The following is a 23,891-nucleotide window of genomic DNA, read 5'->3' on the forward strand; positions in this document are numbered from 1 at the left end:
TTTCTTTTAGAGCCATCTGCCATATATTTTTTGTTATATTCAAACACTAGGGTGGTCATTTTATTGGAATCTGTTCGAACTCATTTCGAGATTAACCACAACTAGTATTTATCTTCAAAACTGCATGAATTTTGGAACTTGTTTGATTAAATTCTTGTGTAATTTTAATTGTTTTATTTCCTGATTTTTTTATTTCCTGAAAATTTCTTGAAAAATTTATCTTTTCTTGGAATGTAGGAAATTTCCTTTGAAGTGCTAACACTGATTCTTGGAAATTGTCAGTTGCTGAAAAAGAAATCAAAAATTGACTGAATGTTATATAGCTTTACACCACAAGAGGGAGACATTTGATTTTGGTTGTCTTGTCAGGTTGAGGGTGCGTGTATTGTCAATTGTTATGTTTAATACGTGCCTGTGTTGCCATGCCTGGCTAGCCCTGAAACCCAGGGGCCTCAATGGCTGACCTAGGCTTGTCTGTTGCATGATGTTGAATAATTCACATGACCCTGGAATCGATAGTCTGGCTAATTATGCATGTGTTACAACTCTTGCTCAACATTTTCATTATTCAACCTTTTAGAAGCAACTTATTAATTTCTAAGGAGGGTACATGTTTAGGGGAATGTTTTTTTTTTATACATGTCTGGCTGCCAGCTCGCTCACGCAGCTCACTGAGCTGGCTGTGTTTACAAGAGCATTCACCCATGTCGTCATTGGGTGAGTCTGACAGCCAATGCCTCTACTGCTTGAGCTGCCTGGGCGCCCACGCACTTTTTGTCAGCAGCCTGCATTCATAGTCACACAACACAAGATATGTGCCACTCATTAGCTTGTGCTCTTGAATCAACTCCTTGCTTGAGAACACACACATACACAAAACACACACTGGTGCCAGCCAGCACACATGCTTTCAGGGCTAGCTGGCTGTGTCAGGTACTGCTAGTACACCCTTGGTGATGTTTACATGACCTGCTAACAACACTTCCAGGATTTCCAGCAAGTTCACACTGGAGACAGTGTTTCTGTACGTTCCTGAAAGGTCGGAGCTTTTTTGTAATTTCTGTGAAATTGTCCAAGCGTAGGAACCAGTGACAACTTTCTTCCAGGCAAATTATTGTCCTGTATTTAAGTTTCATCACTGCCAGGTAGCCTGCCAGCCAGTCAGACAGACAACCCTCTTCAAATCTACCACCATGATCATCCTGCCGGGTAGGAGGCCCAGTCATCATGTAAACATTGGATTCTCTGTATGATGTAGCTCTTTTATCTCACATCTCCACCACGCTCTAACATCTTTTGTGCCTTACATTAGTGCTGATTGAACATATCGTGGAGACTTCTCTGGAAAAAAGTGATTAGTTTGGTGGCATTATCTTGTGTCTTTCTTTGTGAGTGCTCAGGAAATCCTACCTATGCATGGAAGTTTTATATGGAATACAGCCCCGAGGCCGAGGTAAACAATAGATAGCTGACCTTGTATTTTATTCATAGAGCTTTTAGACGATGTGTATTGTAGGAAATGTTTGATGACTGTACGTAGATTAATTAGCATAGATCATGCCATAATCTCTATACTTGTAACTGTGTATCATGTAACAAGCATGGTTTCCTTTCATTTGGCAAGGTACCTTTCTTTGTTAGCTGCCAACTTCCATTTTTTAGATGACTCATGACCATGCAATAGCACACATTCCAATGCCTTTTGTTATCTATGGTGTACGACCCATATTGCCTCACACAGAGCAATTGTGGGAACTAAGAAAGGACAGCAAGATGGCTTTCTTTTTCCCCTTTCTTTCATCTTCATTGACTCTATTCCATAGGAACTGTTTAATCTTGTTTTTTTTTATTGTGTAAAGGAATGCTTGAGTTTACCTTAATTGGGTTATTTAAAGCCTTTGTGTAATTAAGGCTCAGTCACATGCATTATTGTGTACATAATGGGCCCATGTCTTCATGTTGCTGATCCATGTATATGGGTAATTATTCAACATACAATTCTGTATTCTTCTACACAATTCTCTATTCTATATAAAACTACAGTTTTATTAGAATTGAATGTTTTTATTTAGACCCTCTATTCCTTTTTTTTTTGGGGGGGGGGGACACAACCCCCACTCCCAATAAACCCTTATCCTACATGTATTTTGTTTTGAAATTTAATTCAAATCTTATAATGAAAACTGAATCATATTTTTTTTCACAAAAAATTGTAATTGTGCAAGTAGGCCCTATGTTTAGTTACATGTAGCTACTTGATTATTCAAAACAAATAAATGAAATTCAAGCAAAGTTTAGCATGGAAATTTTGGTTAAGTTTAGAAACCAAGAAATGGAAAAAGTTTGATAAGCATGCGTGTCGTCACATTGAAGATAAGCAATGGAATTCTTGCATTATCAAAATATACAAAGAGAGACAAAGTAGGTCGGTACCTGGTGCAGATAGGATTGGTGCCTGGCTGCTCATTCGAAAACCCAGATTGAACTATTTGCATTCTTTCCATTGTGTTCACAAAGCCTGACCCCAACCGATTGGTCCCTCTGTGTGGTAAAACCAGGGTGTAACGCCCTGAGCCAAGCTGCTGTGAAGTCTGATCTGCCATGGGGAGTTGCTATGCTTTCCAAATCTCCTAGGAAACATCATTTCAGGGATAAATGCATTTTATTTTTTGTATGGATGTTGTAATGTATGGAAAGGAAAGATGGGTTTTGAGAAGAGATAGGGGCGATATTTCATGAATATTCCCTCTCTTTGTCCATTATTGAATAGAGAGAGGGTCTATTATACATGCCTCAGCTTTTCCAAGAAACTGATGAGTCAGTCCAACAATGCTCAATCTATCGGCCACATGCTTGCTCCTCTCATCATCATACATGCATAATTCAGCACTGGGGGAACGTCTCCCTCATACATGTTCACATTGGACATGTGGATTGAAGCCGTGCTCGAGCCGGTATACACACTTGCTGGCACATGGCTCTTTACTGTGGGTGCTTCTTTTATGTGAATATTGGAAGTCGGGCTGTGTAATTGAAGTTGCCTTGTGCATGCATAGCGGACATTCGTGTACATTGAACTCTGTTTGACCGTAGCTTGACCCCCCCTCACTACCTCCTCTACATCAAACATAATCTGTAGACAAGTGGGACAGGGGCATCAAATTGTGACCTCCTTGGGTAGAGTAGCAGAGTCGTAGTTGAGCCTATACTCTGCTTGCTCCACAGTCTTTTGTTCCAGAAGGAAGATTTTTTTTACTTTCACTTTCCATTCAAGTCTACTTTACTGCATTCTTGCTTGGCTTTATACTCAATTACAATGGCTATAGGCAGCATCTGTTAAATAATTGCCCCTAATTGGTCATTTTTCACCTGTTTGTCTCTTATTCCTGAAAACATTCAAAATTCCCAGCAGAAGAAGAGTCTCAAAATGATAGTTTTTCTAAATAAAAAAAAAATCGGTTCAAATGTAAGGTCTAAGCCTTTTTTTAAATAGTCCAATACATGCAATTCTGTGTTCAGTGCATGTGATGAACTAGACAGTAAGTTTGAATTGGGTATCTCTGTTGATTTTGAGGCTCTTGTCATTTTATACTTGGTGTTCCATAGTACAGTCTATGCTGTCATCCATTTGAACATTATAAATGTAAGAGATGACTCATTCAAACTGTCTAAAATGTTGCCATGGCTGATACACATTTCATCATGGTACTCGGCCACTAAAACGGGAATTTATAGGGTAGTGTGTAACTACATATATACTATAGACCTACATGTACCACCCCCCATGTCTATGTTAACACTTCTTTTGGTGGCATTGGGGTGTTCCTCACCTACATTAAGTAATATTAACTTGGGAACTATTTTTTTTTGGAGGGGGGAATCCTTATAAAGTAAACATGAGACATGATTATGATATTTACATAGTATGATATATAGGAGCAATTCTATTCATATGGGTCATTTTAAGGGGATGTCCCCATTTTTTTTTTGGGGGGGGGATCCTTGTGAAATAATGATTGTGATATTTATCTAGACATTTTTAATCTTTTCAGTGCAAAACACAATAAAACCCCAAACAAATTTAGTAATTTACCATTCCATAGATCATTTATATTGAAGCTCAAAACACAATGTACATGTAAGTTACATTGATAAACCAAATAGAAATTGAAGTAGGACTCTCTGAAAAAGCGTACATGCTTGTCCTAGAATCTAGAGAGGGACAGTGTACATCAACATGATAACCCCTTTCACAAATTTACCCTCTCATATTCTGGATTGGATGTGGATTATGCATTTATGAAATCAGAAATAGTCCTCATTATTAGAAATAGTCCTCATTAAGTGTGGTAAAAAGAAAATATCATCATGGTAAGTGATTTGCACGTGCTTGGAAAACAAGACCTTTCTCTGCAGATTAAGCTGCATCATTTGAGAATCCCATTCATGAATTAAAAAACAAGGGAGATTGGATGCAGATCGAGTGTGGATTGAGTGCAGCTCAAGCTCTTCTTAAAGGAGGGGACTCAGATCAGGGGCGGATCCAGGATGTTCCAAAAGGGGGGGGGGGCAAATTTTTTGGAGGAAAATTTTGACACGCAAAAAAAAAAATGTTTTAACCACAAATTAAGAATATTTCATAACCCAAAAAAGTTAACAAGCAAAAAAAATAAAAAAAGTCTTCAATTTCAAAAGAGGGGGCACACCTCTGTTTTAATGGCATTTTTACATTACAAATTTTAATTTTGCTTCTCAAAAGGGGGGGGGGACAGGCATGTGCCCCCCCTGGATCTGCCAGTGACTCAGATAATGTGAATTATTCTGGTCCTCGCCCTTTCATGATTTGAAAACTAAGTCACATCCGATTGCATCTACAAATATATTAAAGGGCAAGTTCACCCTGACAAAAAGTTTGTTTTAAAAATAGCAGAAAAAAATAAATCATAAATATTGGTGGTTTGAGGAAAATCTATCAAACATTAAAAAATTATTAGAATTATTATATTTGTATTTGTGACATCATACGTGAGCAGCTTCCCCACATATATGGTAAAAAAAATCAATGAAATATCATTAAAAAAATGAAAGATAATTTTGATTTTATACCTTGGTCACATTTGCTCTACGGCGGCCGTACGGCGAGTCAAAAACAGCCGTTTTATTAATTTTGATTCAAACCACCTATATGTAGTTGGACAAAAAATGTTAAAACGGCTGTTTTCGACTCGCCGTACGGCCGCCGTTTTCGACTCGCCGTACGGCCGCCGTAGAACAAATGTGACCATGGTATTACCTTCAGTACTCTGTATATCACCAGACAAGATATTTCACACCTGTTCCTGAAAGAAAAATGTTTAGTCATCATAAATTAAAAAATCTAAATCTTTGCCTTAATGGGGCAGCTGCTTGTATGTGGTGCCATAATTGAAAATCTTAAAATTTCTTAATCTCTTATGGATTTTCCTCAAACCTTCACCAAAATTTAAAAAAAAAAATCTTTCTATTTTACAACAGACTTTTCTTCAGGGTGAAATTTCCGTGTGATATGTAATGGTCTCTTCCAAGCCACAAGTTAGATGCAATAAAACCCATTTCACTATAATCTCACCGTTACGAGTTACATGGAGGAATATAAAACAACAGGCATTTCAAAGAATCATACTCCGATTATACATGTAATTTGTATGTTTGAAAAGAAATGGTTGTCAATGCCACTCTTTCCATGTTAACAGTGAATAAAATAATTCAATTGCATTCATTCTTTAATTGCTGGTATTTTGTATGGTTTCCTTCAGATCAAATGCTAGTATTTTTATTGTATTTATTTATTGCACATGTAAAATAAAAATCCAAAAGTCCCTTATTATTTTTGGCCCATTATTAATACCTTGGTCACATTTGCTCTACGGCGGCCGTATGGCGAGTCGAAAACAGCCGTTTTATTAATTTTAAGTCAAACCACCTATATATAGTTGGACAAACAAATGTTAAAACGGCTGTTCTCGACTCGCCGTACGGCCGCCGTAGAACAAATGTGACCAAGGTATTAGACAGCACCAACTAATCTTTTGGAAATAAATGGTATGGTGGTTTACTTGAATGAAAAAGTAATCAAGCTTGTTTTGTGTTTTTTTTTCTCCCTACTTCAGGGCAGAGGAAATACGTATATACCATTTGTAAGTAATAGATACCCAACAGATTAAGCAAATCTTCACAAAGCTAGCCTTGCTTGAGGATGGAAAAATAATTTGAATTAAACATTCTCATAATACGTGACATGGTCTATTTTGCAGACTGGTTGGGTCAAATTTTCTTCCCTGTTTGTGCTGGCGTAGAACTGTCAAAATAGTACATAATGGAAGTCTTCTTTATGCGAGAGACGTGGGCGTACAGGAGACTTCAGGGACTTCAGACAAAAAAATGCAACATGCTAATCATACTTCCAGCTTTTGATTTCCTGAATGAAAGTTCACAAGTCTATATTATTCAATTAGTAGTAATTTTAGTTGTGTGGAACATAAAATCCATGACTTTTAATAAATTTTAATTAAAATATTTTCAAAGTCCTGACATTCGTCATTTAATAGGAACACTGGATTCCAACTGGTAAAACACCATCGGAATCCAGAAAGAAAAATTTCTGACGTGGCTCAACCCCAATTATGAAATAGGTTTTACCTTCAATTCTACACAATATGGTGCGACTTCCTGTCCTGAACACATGTGATCCACAATGTAGAACCACAAGAGAAGTTTTTTTCTTACAGGTAGTTCTCCTCTGTGTTATATTGATGGTGTTCTTTCTCCCAACAGTATGTCATGTGCATGTATTCTCTTCACAGACTTTAAATTATCTGCTTCAAGTTGAAACCAAATGGGGCTGGCCTGGGAAAGTTGCCAATATTAAACAAAAGGCCAGACAAAGTCGTAGGCGTATGGCAAATGGCAAGGTGCATGCTTGTTAGTTGTAAAATGAGTGCAGGGGCTTAATTTTTTTTTCTTTCTTGATGCAGAATTTCATGGAATAAAATGCATGTTTTGTATGTCAAACGTACACGTCAGTAATGTAGATTTGGTTGGAAGTGGTATTCTTGTTTGTGGAAATTTTTTTCTCTCTCTAAGCCTCTCATCAGGGAAAAGGTTCTTGATCTGATACTGTACACTCCTATTATTCTCTAATGTATATGTTCATAAACAAGCTATTTAAAGTAATACGTCCAATATCTGATTTTAAAAACCCCAACAAACTGATTTTCATATCTTTCTATAGTCTAGATTTGAAATGAAAATAAGAATTGAAGATTCTGATTGTATGGAATAGCCATCCTGAAGACATCAATTGAGTCCTTCAAAAATATATATATATTTTTTTTCATTCTATATGCATTTAGCACACTGCGAAGTGGATTTGGCACTTTGTAAGTCACTTTATTATATTTATGATCATTATATTCTGTACTCGTTATACTATGTAGCCTCACTAGCCTGCTGGTATTCCTAAGTTACATGTAGAACATTGCAATTTTTAAAGGTCAAGTCCACCCCAGAAAAATTTTGATTTGAATTCATAAAGAAAAATTAGACCAGCATTATGTTGTTGAAAATTTCATCAAAATCGGATGTAAAATAAGACAGTTACGGCATTTTAAAGCTTTGCTTATATTTCACAAAATATATGCACAACTCAGTGACATGCAAATGAGTCAGTCGATGATGTCCATCACTCACTATTTCTTTTGTTTTTTATTGTTTGAATTTTACAATATTTCATTTTTTACAGATTTGACAGATTTAAGGACCAACTTGACTGAACCATATTGTATCAAACAATGCTAATTCCACATGTTCAGGGAGGAATTTGTTGTTTCACTTGATAATGAGGAGAAAATTCAAATATTTCATATAAAATACAAAAGAAATAGTGAGTGGATGACATCATCAGTCTCCTTATTTGCATACCAACCAGGGTGTGCATAAAACTTTTTTGTGAAATTAAGTGAAACTTTAAAATGTCATAATTTTCTTATTTTACATCCGATTTTGATGAAATTTTCAGCGATATGCTTGTTGGCCTTTTCTCAAATCAACTTTTTGTTGAGGTGGACTTGTCCTTTGATAATTTCTCTCCAAAGCAAAATAATGCATGGATCTCTCCATAGTCCAATATATCTATCAATCGCACACTCATTGCTTATTTGTGTTTAAACAAAATGATTCATGATTATGTTTTACTCTGGACATTTTCATGAATTTCTCTACAAACCCTTTCAAAGGAATTCCTGTGTTAGTGATTCTACTTTGCTTGATCAATTAACTTGAATTGCATATCTCCTGAATACCACGATGGAAACCACAAAGTCGCTGCATTTCAATTGAAGTTTAGGATTGGTGGCCTTGAGCTACACATTTACAAAGTTTGATAAACCACCAAAAATGTTTTCTATTTTCACGTACCCATTTACATGTATTAGACTGTACCGCAGACTCTGACTAGTAGCACATTGGTTTTCTATAAATGCATTTGCTTTTTGCATTGAGGTGCTGTATACATGTATATTGTTCATGTTCCGTTATTTAGATTAAACTATTGATCACCTAATTAAGTGTGGGCTTTGAAGGATAACCCAGTATGAACTCCAAAGCACATCAATTTTTTGTTTAATTGTGATTTTTTTTGTAAGCATAGATAGTAATATAAAACAAATCAACATTTTATTTTTTGTTTAATTGTGATTTTTTTTCAGAAGCATAGATATTAATATAAAACGATCCAACATTTGATTCTTTGATATGACTGAAGTACACTTCCAATTATAATTTCTTCCTCTCACACCCTACGTGTACAAACAAAATATCGATAAATATTTTGGGGCTGCTAGCTAATTTGTCAAGGTCATACTTCTGTCACAAAGGCTATACATGTAGATCTTATTAATTGTATGTTTATATCAAAATTTTAAAGTTATTATTCTTCGATTGATTTCAAAGAGTTGCATTTACTATTTTTGTAATTATGTGACTTTGTTTGATGGAACAGTAAGCCTTTGTTTCCTATTCTTAAGGATGATAATAAAACTTGCAGTAGAAAAATCTACTACTTTCTGGGTAATCCAAGGTCCATTTTAATAGAAGGTACCATAATATTTGTATGCAAATTTAAACTATGCTTGGGCTCCAGCCAAACTCGGCATTTAAGCATTTGACCTTGATACTGAACTTGCTTGGACATGACATTACCATGTGATCCAGATGTACATGTAGATCAGTTCGCATTTTGTGACATTAATGTTTATTCCCTAAAAAGTTTTTACTCCAAACACAGTTGCCATTCATGTTGAGCTCATGATGCATTAGCTCATTACATTAACTATCAAGTTTGCTAACTCAAAACTTTGTCAAATTTATTTGGAAAAACTGAATCGTTTGAGGAAATCTATTGGCCTAGTCGGCTTACATGTTTTCTACTTCAAAGATTTTTTACTTTCGTGATGGTGGTGATTTTTTTACATGATTGCTAATGCTATCAGCAGGCAATCAGAGGGCCTAGGGCTTGAGGTCCTTTCCGAAGGACCTATTACTTGAGGATTATTGCCTCCCCATATTGCCCTAGGCCTAGTTTCATACCAAATAGGAATCAAACCCAGGCCTTTGCAGACCTGCCAACCAGTACGTTTTTGGCGTAATTAGTACGTTTTTGCAACCGAAATATGGCAGTACGATTTTTCTGTAAAAAATATGTTTTTGTTATTTTTTATTTTTTTACAAAATCATAATTTATTGAGAAAAATCCTCTCTATATGTCTCTATTTCATAAAACTTACACAAATATGGTTATGAGAACAATATAATTTCAGGTAACTTGTTTTTTTTTAAATCATTTTGTTGAAACCAGGGTGAGATATACACATGTTTCAATGTTTTTTTTTCATCTGCAAGAGCAGTGCGCATTTTAGCTTGCATGCAGCTTGAGCGCCGCGATGAGCGAGTGGGCCACGCATTTTATTATGAAATACACTTTTTTGGGAAAAAATACATTTTTTTTATCACAGAATACAATTTTTCATTTCCAGAGGTTGGCAGGTCTGCCTTTGCATTGTGAAACCTCCACTCTACTGACAAAGCTAACACACCTTTCCAGGATATCATGTGACCCACAAATGTTAATCAATCAGGTGTATATATTTACAGTAGATGATGTTATATATTTTCTTCTTTTGAATTCCATTATAGGTCTGGATGTGGCAGGTCCACCCCAGCCAGGCAACAACAATGGTCCACTGGGTGAAGCTCCGATAGTAGCCTCCCAGCCACGGTCCAGGAAAGGGAGACCTAAGGTGACCGGAGCACCAGGTCATCGCTACCAGCAGCCGTGTCCTACATGTGGCAAGGTCTTTGGCAGCTCCAGTGCCCTAGCCAAGCACAAACTCATCCACAGCAATGAACGCAGGCATAAGTGTATCCTGTGTGCCAAGAGCTTCAAACGGCAAGATCACTTGTAAGTCTACGCGTACTCCCCACATGTTGATTAATTTCTTTTCCAAGAATTGATACCAATTGATTTGTGTATAGTTTATGCAGTGACCTACTTTGAGGCAGCAGACCCTAATATGCTTTTCACACTGCACATATTTTCCTTAACCCCGGGGAAACTGGTGGGGCTAAGGGGGGGGGGGGGTCTTAGCCCCACCAATTTCCCAGGGTAAAAGTGGGCTAGCACGGTAAATAGTACAATACTATCTGGCTCTGCAAAAAAAGCAGGGTTAGCCGGCTTATTGTGGTAAGCCCGCTTATTGTGCTGGTAAGAGATGCAGTGTGAACCAAACCTTTGCTGAGGAAAATTGGGGCTAAGCATTAGTCAATCACAGAAGTCGAAATTGCACAGTAATCACGCTCTGTGTAGCAAAATCATCAATATTCATGAGCTGTGCGATAGTCAGGATTAAAGCGTCAGCCACGGCTAAGCAAATAGTACATGTATGGGGTTAAGAAAGACAGTGTGAAACAAAAAAGACAGTATGGGGTTAACCCTTTAGCACCTGAACCCCCCGAGACCGCCCTTCCTATTACACACTTAACCGCCCGTACGTTTTCTTTGCGCTATAGTATCTCTTGTCTATGATTTACCGTGGTAATATTGCGTGTGCATACCGTATAGGTTGGCTGCTACATAGATCTGCATAGATAAGTGTATGCTCCTATTGAGTATAATAGAGAAAAACCGATTGACATGCATCGGTGTGTAGCAAGTTCCAGACTGTTGCGCAGTCGATCTCAGCAAAGATGGCTGCGTCCATGTCTCGGAAAACCACTTACTTCGCCGAAGAAGCTCGGGCCTTGCTATATGTTCATCAAAACGTTGGATATCACACAGAGTGACATCTAGATGTGAGTTGGAATTAATTTTTGACATATTTGATCCAAGATTTGGCGAAAACTTTAGTATTCTGTCAGTGATACTTTACATTTTTTTGAAGGCGTGGGACTGGGGCGGCTGAAACCCGAACTTTTTTCTTTTTTTCTTCTCGCTCTGCAAACGATTGTCAAAGGTCAATATTCGTACATCTGATTGAACTTTGCCATGTACCATTCTATTCAACAGTTCCTATGCTACAAAATAAATATAACTTGTAATGAACAAAAGTAAATTTATAAAAAAATATTTCAATTTGTTTGGAACAATGCCTACTTATTACCAGTTTTATTGTTTCCTCCAGTGAGTAATTGCCATTATGCATAGGAATCTGTAGGTGCTATAGGGTTAAGGAAAGTCCGGGGTTAAGGATAGTATGGGGTTAAGGAAATGCAGTGTGAAAAGCATATTTGAGTGCTCAGATCTTAATTGGTATTTTATCTGATTAATGAAAAATGCATACATGTGCATCGTTGCCTAAATTTTTTGTTTACAACCTTTTCATCTGCATAAATTTGCAGTTATAAATTAAGTGCAATACCGTTATACTTTTATACAGTATTCGAATTCAATACAGATTTGATCCCCTCCCATTAAAAAAAAAAAAATTACAACCAACTAAATGAAATGGCCTATCAAGATCATCGTTGTATGTGCATTTTGCTCAGTAGACTGATTACGAACTAATCAGAATTGTTTTTTCAAATTAGTCTAGGGATTATGCCTAATTGATAACCATTCTGGGTAGTATTCTCAAAGATTGCCAGAGGCAGAAATGTATGCAAATTCAATATCAAATATAATAACTGATTCAGGCTTATGTATAATAAACATACCTCATATCAGTACTACCATGTCTATAATTAGAAAATCTTAGTAAAGCTGGTTAGTCTCTCTTTATTCTCTCAACATTCAATATCATTCACGGAGAGGAGAATAGACTGCCCGTTTGCTGTAGATAGTCTGTGTACATGCCACACTTCCTATTTACACCTCCCATTTCCAATGGTCAAATACAGGTCAAAAGTGGGTCAATCTGGGAACAAAACACCAGCCTGGCCTGGTTGTTTCCACATCCTACACGCTGGGATTGTATTCAGGTTTGACCCAGGTCAGCCTCCTTTCTCTCTGGCTGATAATCCTGCTGGGCTGCAATCCCAGACAAGGACAAATTCATGTGGTCAAGGAGTAAGCACTATGCAGTGGCCAGGAGTGCTGAAATGTGTATCAAATCATATTACCCAAACAATGGTGATCTACTTGCCTTTGCCTGGGCCAGACATGCAGTGATCTACTTTTAATCAGATTGTAGTAAGTGGTAAATAAAGAATGTAAATAGTCACAGTGAACTTGGGTCAACTTGTTCACGTAGATCTTCCAATCACTTGTTTTTCATTGACACATAGTTATATGATGTGAAATGGTGTTTACTGTGAAAAGGTGTTCACATCTTGAAAGGGGTAATGGACTTATGCATAACATCTGGATGTGCATGAAATATCAATTATAGATTTAATTGTCAATGGTATTCTTGGTTCTATTTGTGAAGAGAAAGTGATCATTTTGAATTAAGCCCTTGTACTTGAGGTACGAACCAATTCAGTTTGGATGTTATGGTAAATTCTAACTGAAGACTTCAAGTAGGACCTATGCGTAACAAATAGAATTCTTGCTCTGACATAGCAAAACACCTCACGTATTGTATAACCCATTGGAAGTACTCTTTTCCTTTGGGCAGCCCCAAGTTATGGCTGCCATAAGTTATTAAAGTCATATGCATCTATAGTTGACCTGTACTCTCCATACTTAAAGGAGAATGAAACCCTTGAAACTAGCTGAATCCATATTAAAGAGAAAAATCAAAGAAACATATTGTTGAAAGTTTGAGGAAGATTGAATAAATAATAAGAAAGTTATGAGCATTTGAATATTGAGATCACTAGTGCCATGTAGATCCTCCCATCGGCAATGCGACCAAGATCTGTGATATCACACACGTACAACTCCCTCATTACTTTAGTACTTATTTCACTTATATTCTCACTTTTATAGAGTCTATCACAATGTTAGGTGTTTTCTTTATGAGATGACAAGTACAGAGGTTTCACAACATTATATCATTGATGAATCGTTTGTCATATGATTAGAATGAGCAAAAAGAGATGTTTTGGGGTATATTTTCAGTGTCCGAATGGGAGAGTTGTACGTGTGTGACATCACAGATCTTGGTCGCATTGCCAATGGGAGGATCTCCATAGCATTAGTGATCTCGACATTCAAATGCTCATAACTCTTTTATTGCTAGTCCTATTTTACTCAAAGTTTTGTTGATCTTATTCTTTGATTTTTCTGCTTTCATAAAAGCTAACTTGCTCCAAGAGTTTCATTCTCCTTTAATCTGTTCATTATCTCCAAGTCTGATGCTTGGCTTGAAGCAGGCCTGTATTATCGTGCAGACCTGGATCAGAGAATGCCTGGATCTTGGGAAGTATTCTGGATGGGAGCATTACATAACATCTTTTCAGCGTTGTAACAATAGCACATTGATGAACCCTGGGATAGAGAAAAACCTGGTGAAGTGTATCAATCAATCCAGAGGAGATGCAAAGAGCCTTTGAGCCTACCTGGGCTTTTTACATCTGGTAGATGATTAATGAGAAATCCCCCCTCTTTATTGGTTTGAAAGGATGACTTTACTAAAGCCTTGTTCGGTATTGATGCGTATTAGTTTAGTCTGTCTCGAAGCGTGACATAAGATAGTATGTTCCTCAAACTTTCCTTTGGCTTCATATTGGCCCTAATATCTTTAAGCTTTCCCAATTAATTTAAAAGAATTCATTGAAAAATCATTCCATATATTGTTGTTGATTCGCTGACAGAAAGTCCCCTTGCCCCCACCCCGGCCCTCAGCTTTCATTATCATTTAAAAAAAAATGGGTGCAGATCTTTTGGACACCAATAGCATAGTTTTGTGAGTATTCAGGCACTCTTGGATTGGCACATCACAGACCATTCAGACCATCGATATGCTCTACTTTGGAATACCTAGTTTTTATTTACCAGTTTTGTTTGTTGAGCTGAAGGCTGAGATATATTTGGGCATGCACCTATAAAGATATGGGACAGTTCATTCAGGCATATTCTTAATAACATCAGGGAAGGTCCGCTGTAACCAACCAGATGCTATGATTTCAGTAGCTTATAACAAATAGTCAATGAAAATCTCTAATTGTTTCGTGAAAATTTCCACAGGAGATGCTCCAACATGGCAACGAGAAGGCCCTATCACAAAATTGGAACCAACTCATCTTTATACTGTAGAATCTGTATCAAGAAGATAGACAGAATACCCATCTGTTGATTTGGCTGAAGGTTATTGTATCTATAGGTGAAAAGCAAATTGATGCTCTACTGCTGCCTTTTTAAAATGTCTGTTTGTGAAGTAGACATAATAAAGATTAACTCTAGTATGCGCAAGTGGTAATATTAGTAAATTAAATGTACACAGAATTGAACAAAACATACACATAATTAGATAACTGATACATGCCAAACAATTTTTTCAGGAAATGTAAAATTAACAGAGTAAGGAGCAAATGAAGATCAGAAAATTACTGAAAAACGCCTGTCCTTTTATTGTGTTGTCCCACATGTTGTTTCCTTTGTTAGCTACACCAGGAAAAGTATGTTTTCTTTTTATGAATTGAATATGATTTAAAGCAAGCCTGAATTATTTTGATTAAATTTTTTGTTCGACATTAGCACTCTGGTATATGATAATCAAGCAAAGTTAGGGGATCTAGTCAACAAAGTAAAGTTAAACTTATCAACACATTGAATACTATGAAAGAAAGATGTGTATTAATAACTCTATGGTTGGTGCATTCTCTATGGGATCTATAGAATTAGCATGTGAGGTCACCAAGCTTAAATCCGGTTCTAAAATAAAGGAAATAGGGTATTTGCGGATAAGGCAGTGAGATATGATTCCACCTAAAGTCGCTGTGTGATTGACAAACATCAGGGATAGTGATTGTAGGCCAACTTGTAGCACTTCCCACGACACTCGCCATATTGATTTTCTGAATTATTGAGCTGCCTTGCAATTGTTTGGGCTCTATTCAGTGGCACTGTGCAAGAGGCCTACAGCCAGGGGTCACTGGAAGTTTGTTTAAAAAGCAACTGACCGACCTAGTTGCTGTGTTCTGAAATTTCTGATGAGCTTCCGTATATTGATGGTACTACCACCAAGTAACTTGTCAGGGAGAGAGAGAACCAGATGGCTGACGTGTCCTGATAGATACCCTGAGAAGCACTCATCATGTTATCAGTATGGTAAAGTTGACGTGATATTGAACTGGTGTGGGTGTCAGAACTCCTGGAGTAACTAGACTATTGCCCTGTTCCGTGGAAGTTAACATTGTAGTAACTTTGCCATCCAATGTTATCTTTCATGGAATTCTGGATTTTGTTGAGCAATATTACCATGGTAGTTACCATTGCATGGCAAAGTTGATATAAATAGTAACTGTAAATGTAATGCAACATGGCACAGAAAATATAAATGTCCTTCAAGGTTAAATGGCTGCAGTAGACCAAATTCTACTGAAGGTATACATGGACATATCATGTAGGTTAGTTAGATGTTAATGCAATTTTCGCTTTGTACAGTAGGACCATTAAAATATCTAATTTTTTTAAAGAAAATTCAGAGAAGAGAGGGTTTTATCTATTATTGTATAGTGGACGATTGTGAATTATTAGTTAATTTCTTTCTGTTTGTGTGACAAAGGAAAAATTACTAAATTGAATAGGCAATGTGGCATGATTTGTTAGATAAAGAGGAAGTTCACCTGAGGATTTTTGTTTAAATTGAAGTAGAAAATCCACTAAAGAATTAGCAAGATGTGAATTTTAATTTCATTTTATGATATCATATGCAAGCAGCTCCTTATATATCTTGTAATAACCATTTCATTCACGTTGTTTTTTTATGTGAAAAAAAAAATCATATATGACATGTAGATGAGTTGATCCTGATATCACAAAACCATAAAATTTTAGAATTTTTAACTCCATTATTTTTTTTAATGGATATTTATTCAACTTTCACTAATATATTTCTCATTCTTCTGCATTCATTAAAACCAATGTATCATCGGGGTGAACTCCCCCTTCGAATGAATAATGAAGTGAGGAGCTGGTCAGAAGATATTGCAAGCTAGGAACAGATTCAAGATGATGGTGGCAAGATGACCAAATATGCTACCTTCTTGTCAAGAGGATGAATTTTTTCCTCTCCTTTCTCTGATGATTCATACAGTGTTAGAAACCCATCCTTAAAATGATCCAAGTGTGATGTCACCTTTTCTGACTCACGCCAATTATTGATGAAGTCAATGTGAATTCATGTCATTTGGGACATGTATATATACCGTATCACACATAACTAGTCATCTACCATTCTTCAAACCATGTAGCTGAATCATTTGAATGTTAGTAGTACCGTTCATAGACCTTGTGCATAAAGGTCTAGACAAATTCAGTCTTCAGATGATATGCCGGACATGGAAGAATACAACATCCTCTCTTTCGTTGACGCTGTTGTTCTTTCTTTCCTTCCTGTCATGTTGTGTTTGACCTAAGTCTGAAATCTTGCGCAGATCATGGGGTGAATATTTCTTCATTCATTTTATTTTTATTTCGTGTTTTTCTGTTGGTTTTACTTTTAGACCCTTAAGTTTACCCATTTAATGATAAGCAGGCATTTAAAAAAAAAAATTGGGGGGCTTATTTTCACAACCTGCCGAAACCAGCAACATTGAACAAGCTGTAACATTGCAGTGAATGGGAATTTATTTTCTTATTTTTTAAATTCATTTCAGAGGCAAAATGCTCTAAGCCCCCCCTCCCCCCCCCAAAAAAAAAGGGGAAAATCCCCGGGTGTGAAGATTCCCAATATTCACTTGGAGAGCAATGCTTTAACGAAAAAGAGAGAGAGAATACAAAAGAAAATCAATTTACAAATTAACTTTTTACTACCCCATTTAAAGATCAAGCTATATTTTGACACTGAATACGGCATATTTTTCCTGTACAATTCAAAAACCTGATTACTGGCCCGTGGTAATTTCAATGGATCTCTTACATCCTGTTCAACCTTCATCTTAGTTATGAAAAATAATGAAGAAAAATACAAAAGGCAAGTTCTGTTATCTTCTGCTAACGATGGACCAAAAGGGCATTTCATTGTTATCAGTAATATCCCAGGATGCAGTGTGTAATCAACATGCAGGTTTATGATGCAATCAATGAAGATCATTAGTGTACAATCTAAATCCAACACTATCTTTTACAGACATCCTGCTTCATTAAGTACAAGGGAATTCCATAAAATGATCAACCTTTTTGTACGTCCGACCCCCATTTTTCTCAAGTCATACTTCACTTCATAAACTGACCAAGTCATGGTCAATTAGAGAACATTACAGACTGTCAAAATAACAAGAAATCAGAGACAAAAAATTTCATGAAGTCCCACATGTAGGGGGTCGGACGTACATATTTTTCTGGAATTGCCCACAACTGCCCAGGATATCAGAGTGGTAATTGATACCGGGATACAGTAAAGTGTAGGCACATCCGTAGGTAAAATGAGTAAAATTAGGCCTTTTCCCATAGATAGGGCTTAATAATTGATATGGAATATCGTTACCTATCCCATGCCCGCTTTGTTCTTCCCTATCCATCCAAATTTGATACAGAGATCAATGCCGATTCAGAGATGTCTTACAAAACTTGCCCGCCCCCCTCCCTCCCGTTCGGGAAGATGCATGATTTCATGTGATTCTTCTCAGGGAGCAGACATTCATTTTGGAAGAAAAATCAAACTGAATCATTTCTTTTCCGCTTCTGTAATAAAACACTTAACATGGTAGAAAATTTTTACATGTATGTAATGTTACTGGTTCAAGGGAAAGGAATACCAAAAGGGTACATTTTTTTATTACATCATGAATAGGAAATTATTTAAAATTTCAATTCAAAGGACACAATACTTTTAATGCCAGTGAAAGGGGCATATGGCCTTCAATTCATTTAATTCCAGGGCCCCATCTTACATAGAGTTGAGATTGATCCAATCAATCCCAACTATGGAAAGCCAGCAAATTCAACATATATAATGCATGTTTGTTGAAAAATAAATCTAGATACAAATGTATATCCATAAATTCATTGATTTCTTGACAATTTGGTGTGCTCTCCTTTGTTTACAAAGGACATATTGCAAATTTTGTGTAGAAAAAATTATGACACTGATGGATTTTCATAGTTACGTTTGATTGGATCAATCGTAACTCTTTGTAAGACGGGCCCTGGTGTTATTTCATTTTGTTTCTTATGAATGCAACTTTCCTCTTTTACCTTCCAAATGTTTGTAAGTTCCTCTCATTTCATGTAATAATTTATCACACCAATATTGTACTAAGTTATATTCTAGTTTTTTTTCACTGAGAAATAAGTTTTAATAAAAAAAAAGATTAGTCCCTTTGTATCCAGTATCCACACTCTTCTGAAATGTGAAAGAGGATTTAGCAACTTAGCAAAATGAGGGCACCATGCATAGTTTGGACATACATGAATGTAAACAATAACAGTTCATGGTATGCATTGTGACATAATAACATGCAGAGTATGTTAAATGCGTATCTCTTTGGGAAGATGCCAAGATCGCCATATCTCAAATCTTTTGGGTGATGTTTGGTTTGCACAGTTTGCTAATGTGATTTCTTCACCTATTTTATGTAAATCATTTAAGTTCTTTATAGGGCTTAGATTAATGAATGGCAATTGAAGACATGGCCCCGAATGTCCCTTTGACTGGCTCAGTGCCCCTCTCATTAGACTTGGAGGGCTTTTTGTGCCCTTTTTATTATTCCATTTTTGCCATTATCAAGAAATGTGCCCTTGAAGAGTGGCCTTGCCCTGAAAATGTCGAAATTTAAGACCTGTCTCTAATACATAAAATTGCATAATTATCTTTATAATATGAACAGTTGTCGTGCATTAATTGAATTTCATTTCAGTATATCTTTTCATTTATTTAGCATCCATATGTATATATATATATATATATATATATATATATATATATCTCTTAATAACATGAACTGCACACATTCTTGTGTGTAAACTGAGGGTGTTGGCTCGAACATTTTCTTGCTAGTACAAATCATTGATCTTCTGAAAAATAATTTATCTTTTGAAAAGCAAAGGATCACAAGAAGTACCTTTTAGTTTTATCCAGTCTTAATCTAAACCTTGAACATTTTGGCAAGGAAGTGTTTTTAATTATGTACCCAAAGTGCATGTGGGGGGGGGGGGGAGATCACCAGAAAATTACAATATACAGCCATGTCCTACGTACTAGTGTAATAGTGTCTCATTGAGATGTGAATTACAAGTTCTATGAAATATCAGTGTACCCTGAAAGTCAATTGATTCTGAATTAGCAATGCTTTCCAGTCTGTTTATCCAAGAGTTACCATAGTAACAGTTGGACATCTGTACTCCTTAGCCAGTCAGAATTGAGGAGAGTTGTCAGATCAACCACTTTTGCATGGCTCAGGTTGATGAAATGAAAATAGATAAGGCATTACATAATTCCAATTTTTGTCTACATATCATATCCTCAAAAGCAAAATAATTCTGGATTTTTTAAGCAGTAGATTTGGGGTTGCAATTGTTGAGTTATTATGTGATATTTGTTGTAATGGAAATGGAACATGGTACCTGCTACTATGCAGGCACATAATTGGAATCATTACAATCTTTTGGATACACGTTTTATCCTCATTACTTGTGCGACCTTCTGAAGTCAAAAGGTGTGGCGATCCTAACTCAATTTGGTATGACTTTGCAACTATTGAGAAATTGACTAGCTGTGTTATTGCAGTTCAGGTAGTTTCCCCCACCCCCTTTTGACTACGTTTACAAGAAATACACATTCCTATAAAATGTTGCAGTTTGTGATGAAAAGCCGCAATTAACTATCATTCTTACACAAGTTAATGGAAAATGCAGCCATTCCTGCATTCTGGTTTCCAAGGTCCCATTGCATAAAAATTATGATGATTTGCCATCTAATGGTCGCTGTCATGGTTACAATGCTCAACAGGCAATCAGAATCGAGGATTTTCGGGGAAGTTAACATTGGATGACAAAGTTGTGACAGTAGCCAAGGCTCGACATTAGCGGTGGCCCGGTGGCCCGGGGCCACCAAAAATTCACCTCGGGCAACCATTATTGATAAAATGTTAAGTTTTGGTGGCCCGAATCGGGCAACCAATAATTTTCAAAGTAGCGCAATTTTTCTCCCAATTTTGCACGCATTTATCAACTTTCTACAGCTTAAATTGCAAGCCAGTTTGTCATGCGCCTTTTTTGTTGATCTACACACAAATACACACACACACAGTTTGCATATTAGTCCTACAGCTATAGCATACAGTAGCTATTATCCAGCCAGCCGCGCCGGCCGGCTGGCGTGAGCTTTGCATGAAGCCACTGCATACAGATGTGCTCTAGATCTAGCTCAGCCTATTCAGACTCAGGGAGCTGCGATAAAAAATGTTGCTGCTGAGAAATCTTCCACAGAACTTTGAAAATCTAAGTCAAAGTCACCTTTTACACCAATGAAATGAAATTCTACAGTCTATATTACGAAAATCTGGTGTACCCTGATTATTTGCAAGTATTAAGAAGAGGAATTATGACCTCTCTTTTGACTCAAAAAGACCGATTTCCACATGAAGTAATACACATAAAAACACATAGGCAAGTACATCACAGTCCCACGTGTGCATTTGTATGTATGTTGATACTTGGTTTCTTTCGAAGCTGTGTATTTTCTAGCCTTAAACAAACAGACAGTTTCTTTCTTTCTTGTTTATAAATGACTTCTTAAACCACTCTTGAGAAAGTAAATACTTTGGGAAGGCATTTCATTGATATGAAATGTGATTTTTTTTCCAACATTTTGGCAAATATAGGGAAGGACTTTTCTCACACTTTTTTTCCAATATAGTTTTTTCCGTTTTCTTTTTTTTTCTTTCATTTTTTTTTGACAGTGGTTAAACCATTTATACCCCTTCCCATTGAATATGCCTGATTAAAAAATATGTTTCTACTGAAAATAAAATAATACAAACTAAAGGATATAAAAATAGAAATGTGCCATTCCCAAAAGGTAAGTGAAAATTATATGCTTGGCTTTTAATTATATTCCAGTCAGAATAGACTGTTGCCACAGCTGTTGAAAATATATGTAATGGCTTCTTCCTCCTCAGGAGGACGACAAGAACACACTTGTCGAAACGTCGAGATTGGGTGGTCCTTTTCAGGACCAACATATGCCCAAGAAAGATACATGGTGTACCGTGAAACCTACTACACTAAGATGTATAAAGTGAAAGGAACTTAGTGGTAGTGGCTGCAGAATTAATATTTCAGAAGTTTGTTTTATTCATTTTTAATGTTTTTCTTTATATTTTTCGGGCCACCAAACTTGAATATCGGGCCACCAAAAAAAATTATTTGATGGTTTTGGTGGCCCGAACGGGCCACCACCAAAAAAAGTTAATGTGGAGCCTTGCAGTAGCGATTTTTATGCAACTGGTCCTTGGTCTATTGATGATGTTTGTGCTTTCTAATTTCATAGTCTGAAGTTTGAAAAAAAATATCAAACCAAACGGTGGTCACTTTATTTCCTCTATTTGTTCCTTTGTCTGTGCATCCTGTTATCATTCTCCAAGGAACCAAGCTGCTGTAAATTACCTAAAGCAAATTTTATTGAATGTTGTGGATGGTGTAAACTATTTTAGTGCGGATCAGAAATAAGAGGATTTCCCAAAGGGTTTTTAGCGAACTAGTTTCATTTACTTTTAGTTCCGTTTCCAATCATTGGCTACTTATGTTGTGCAAGTCTCTTTCAACCTGTACAGAAGGTGCTCTGAATGACTGCAGGAAGTTCTGTGAAAAAGAACTATGTACGGCTTGATGGGCGGGGCTTAAGTCAAATGCATGGAGATCATACAGTGCGCATAAACATGCAATGATCGATCACATCCAGTCCTTTGCGACATTTTATTAATAATTTCTCACTGGAAGACCAGGATTCCTTATTGCTATTCATTCAAGTACCTTTCTATCTGCTGTATTTGATAATAATGGTACGGATGATGGATATAAACCAAATATAATATATATGTGGCCTCCGATCGAAGGTTTGGTGAAACTGGTCCCCTCAGTGACAGAATGTGACCATTTTCCGGCGTCACTTCGGGAATAGTGCCAACCACCACTTCCTCTGGCGGCCGTACATATTGGTTCGATGTAGTGAAATCCTATGTTAAGGTGTACTTTGTTTTCAGTTTCCAACAGACTGCGCAGGATGTTTTCATAGTTGACTGCAGCTCTCTGTGCCACGTTTCTTTTTCTCAGTGAAGGAAATCAAATAGAGTTTGGGAAATGATTATTAGACCACTTTCCTCCTAAGCTCCCATATATGCTATATAATTATTTCCCGTGCCGTATGGTTACCAAGCTGTAGGTTTAAACCTACACAAATAAATGATGCATTAATATCAGTATATACATTTGTAAACAATCTCATAGAAACTAGAAAGGAAATGATAATTTTTAAAATTTTGCATAGGATTATATAAAATATTTTTTTTTCTTCTGTCTTCATGATTGATACTAAGCCTATTTTTAGCCTGTAAATAGTTTTCTACAAACTGATAATTTTGTTTAGATTTTATTTGTTTGAATTTGCAGTGATAATTGGTACAGATGGATATCTCTTGCTTTTCATTTATTTGTGTACACCAATTTTTCCCTGAACTATTTTGTTGCAACGATTGAACTTTTGACTCCCAAAAGGTGGCTGAAGCTGCTCACACCAGTGCCTATCCTTTCATACATAGGCTGTGTTTATTTGATATAGAACGACAGTCTGTGGACTGTGGGAAAGCAGAGTGGCGAGGAGAAGTCTGATCTTGACCTCTCGCTACACAGTATGCATTCTTCAGTCTGGCATGCTCTCGCAGGAGAGTCTATATAACTAAATATTGCATGATGATTCCAGCAGGGTATAGTATATAGATCTGCAGTTGTATGGAGCTGAGCTTTGAGCCGAGAGAGCTGGTGCCTGGGATATGACCTGGATATGGCACCCTGGAGTAGCTAGTATGCTTCCAGATACTCCAGGAGAGCTTTTATATACAACAAAAACTATATCCTAAGCAAGATACATCAGCCAGGAGAGGGCTTTTACCAAAGCTGTGGGAGGTTGTTTCCTTCTTCTCTACTATGGAAGTTTATGCATGAATAATGAACGATATGATACGCCATCCATTCCTTGTTGACAAGGGCACTGGGAACCTAGAATTTTGATCTAGGGGTATTATTCCAGGAGAAT

The 23,891-nt window shown here is 36.7% G+C and overlaps 1 protein-coding gene across 3 annotated transcripts in view; it reads left to right on the forward strand.

The window, feature by feature from the left end:
- Nucleotides 1–669: 669 nt before the first annotated feature.
- The window catches only part of LOC129264429 (transcriptional-regulating factor 1-like), a 51,928-nt gene continuing 28,706 nt past the window's right edge, over nucleotides 670–23,891 (forward strand). For 2 of the 3 annotated variants that reach the window (XR_010294216.1, XM_064102615.1), the window contains exons 1-2: nucleotides 670–1,453; nucleotides 10,231–10,495. Coding sequence is in view for 2 of the 3 variants with exons in the window: in XM_064102615.1 (XP_063958685.1) it covers nucleotides 1,417–1,453; nucleotides 10,231–10,495 (302 nt within the window). In the remaining variant the exon portion in view is untranslated. The remainder of the gene's footprint in view (nucleotides 1,454–10,230; nucleotides 10,496–23,891) is intronic. The other variant, XM_064102616.1, reaches the window with a different exon arrangement.

The sequence above is a fragment of the Lytechinus pictus genome, chromosome 7 (genome assembly GCF_037042905.1).
Source record: "Lytechinus pictus isolate F3 Inbred chromosome 7, Lp3.0, whole genome shotgun sequence".
In the NCBI taxonomy this organism is placed as follows: domain Eukaryota; kingdom Metazoa; phylum Echinodermata; class Echinoidea; order Temnopleuroida; family Toxopneustidae; genus Lytechinus; species Lytechinus pictus.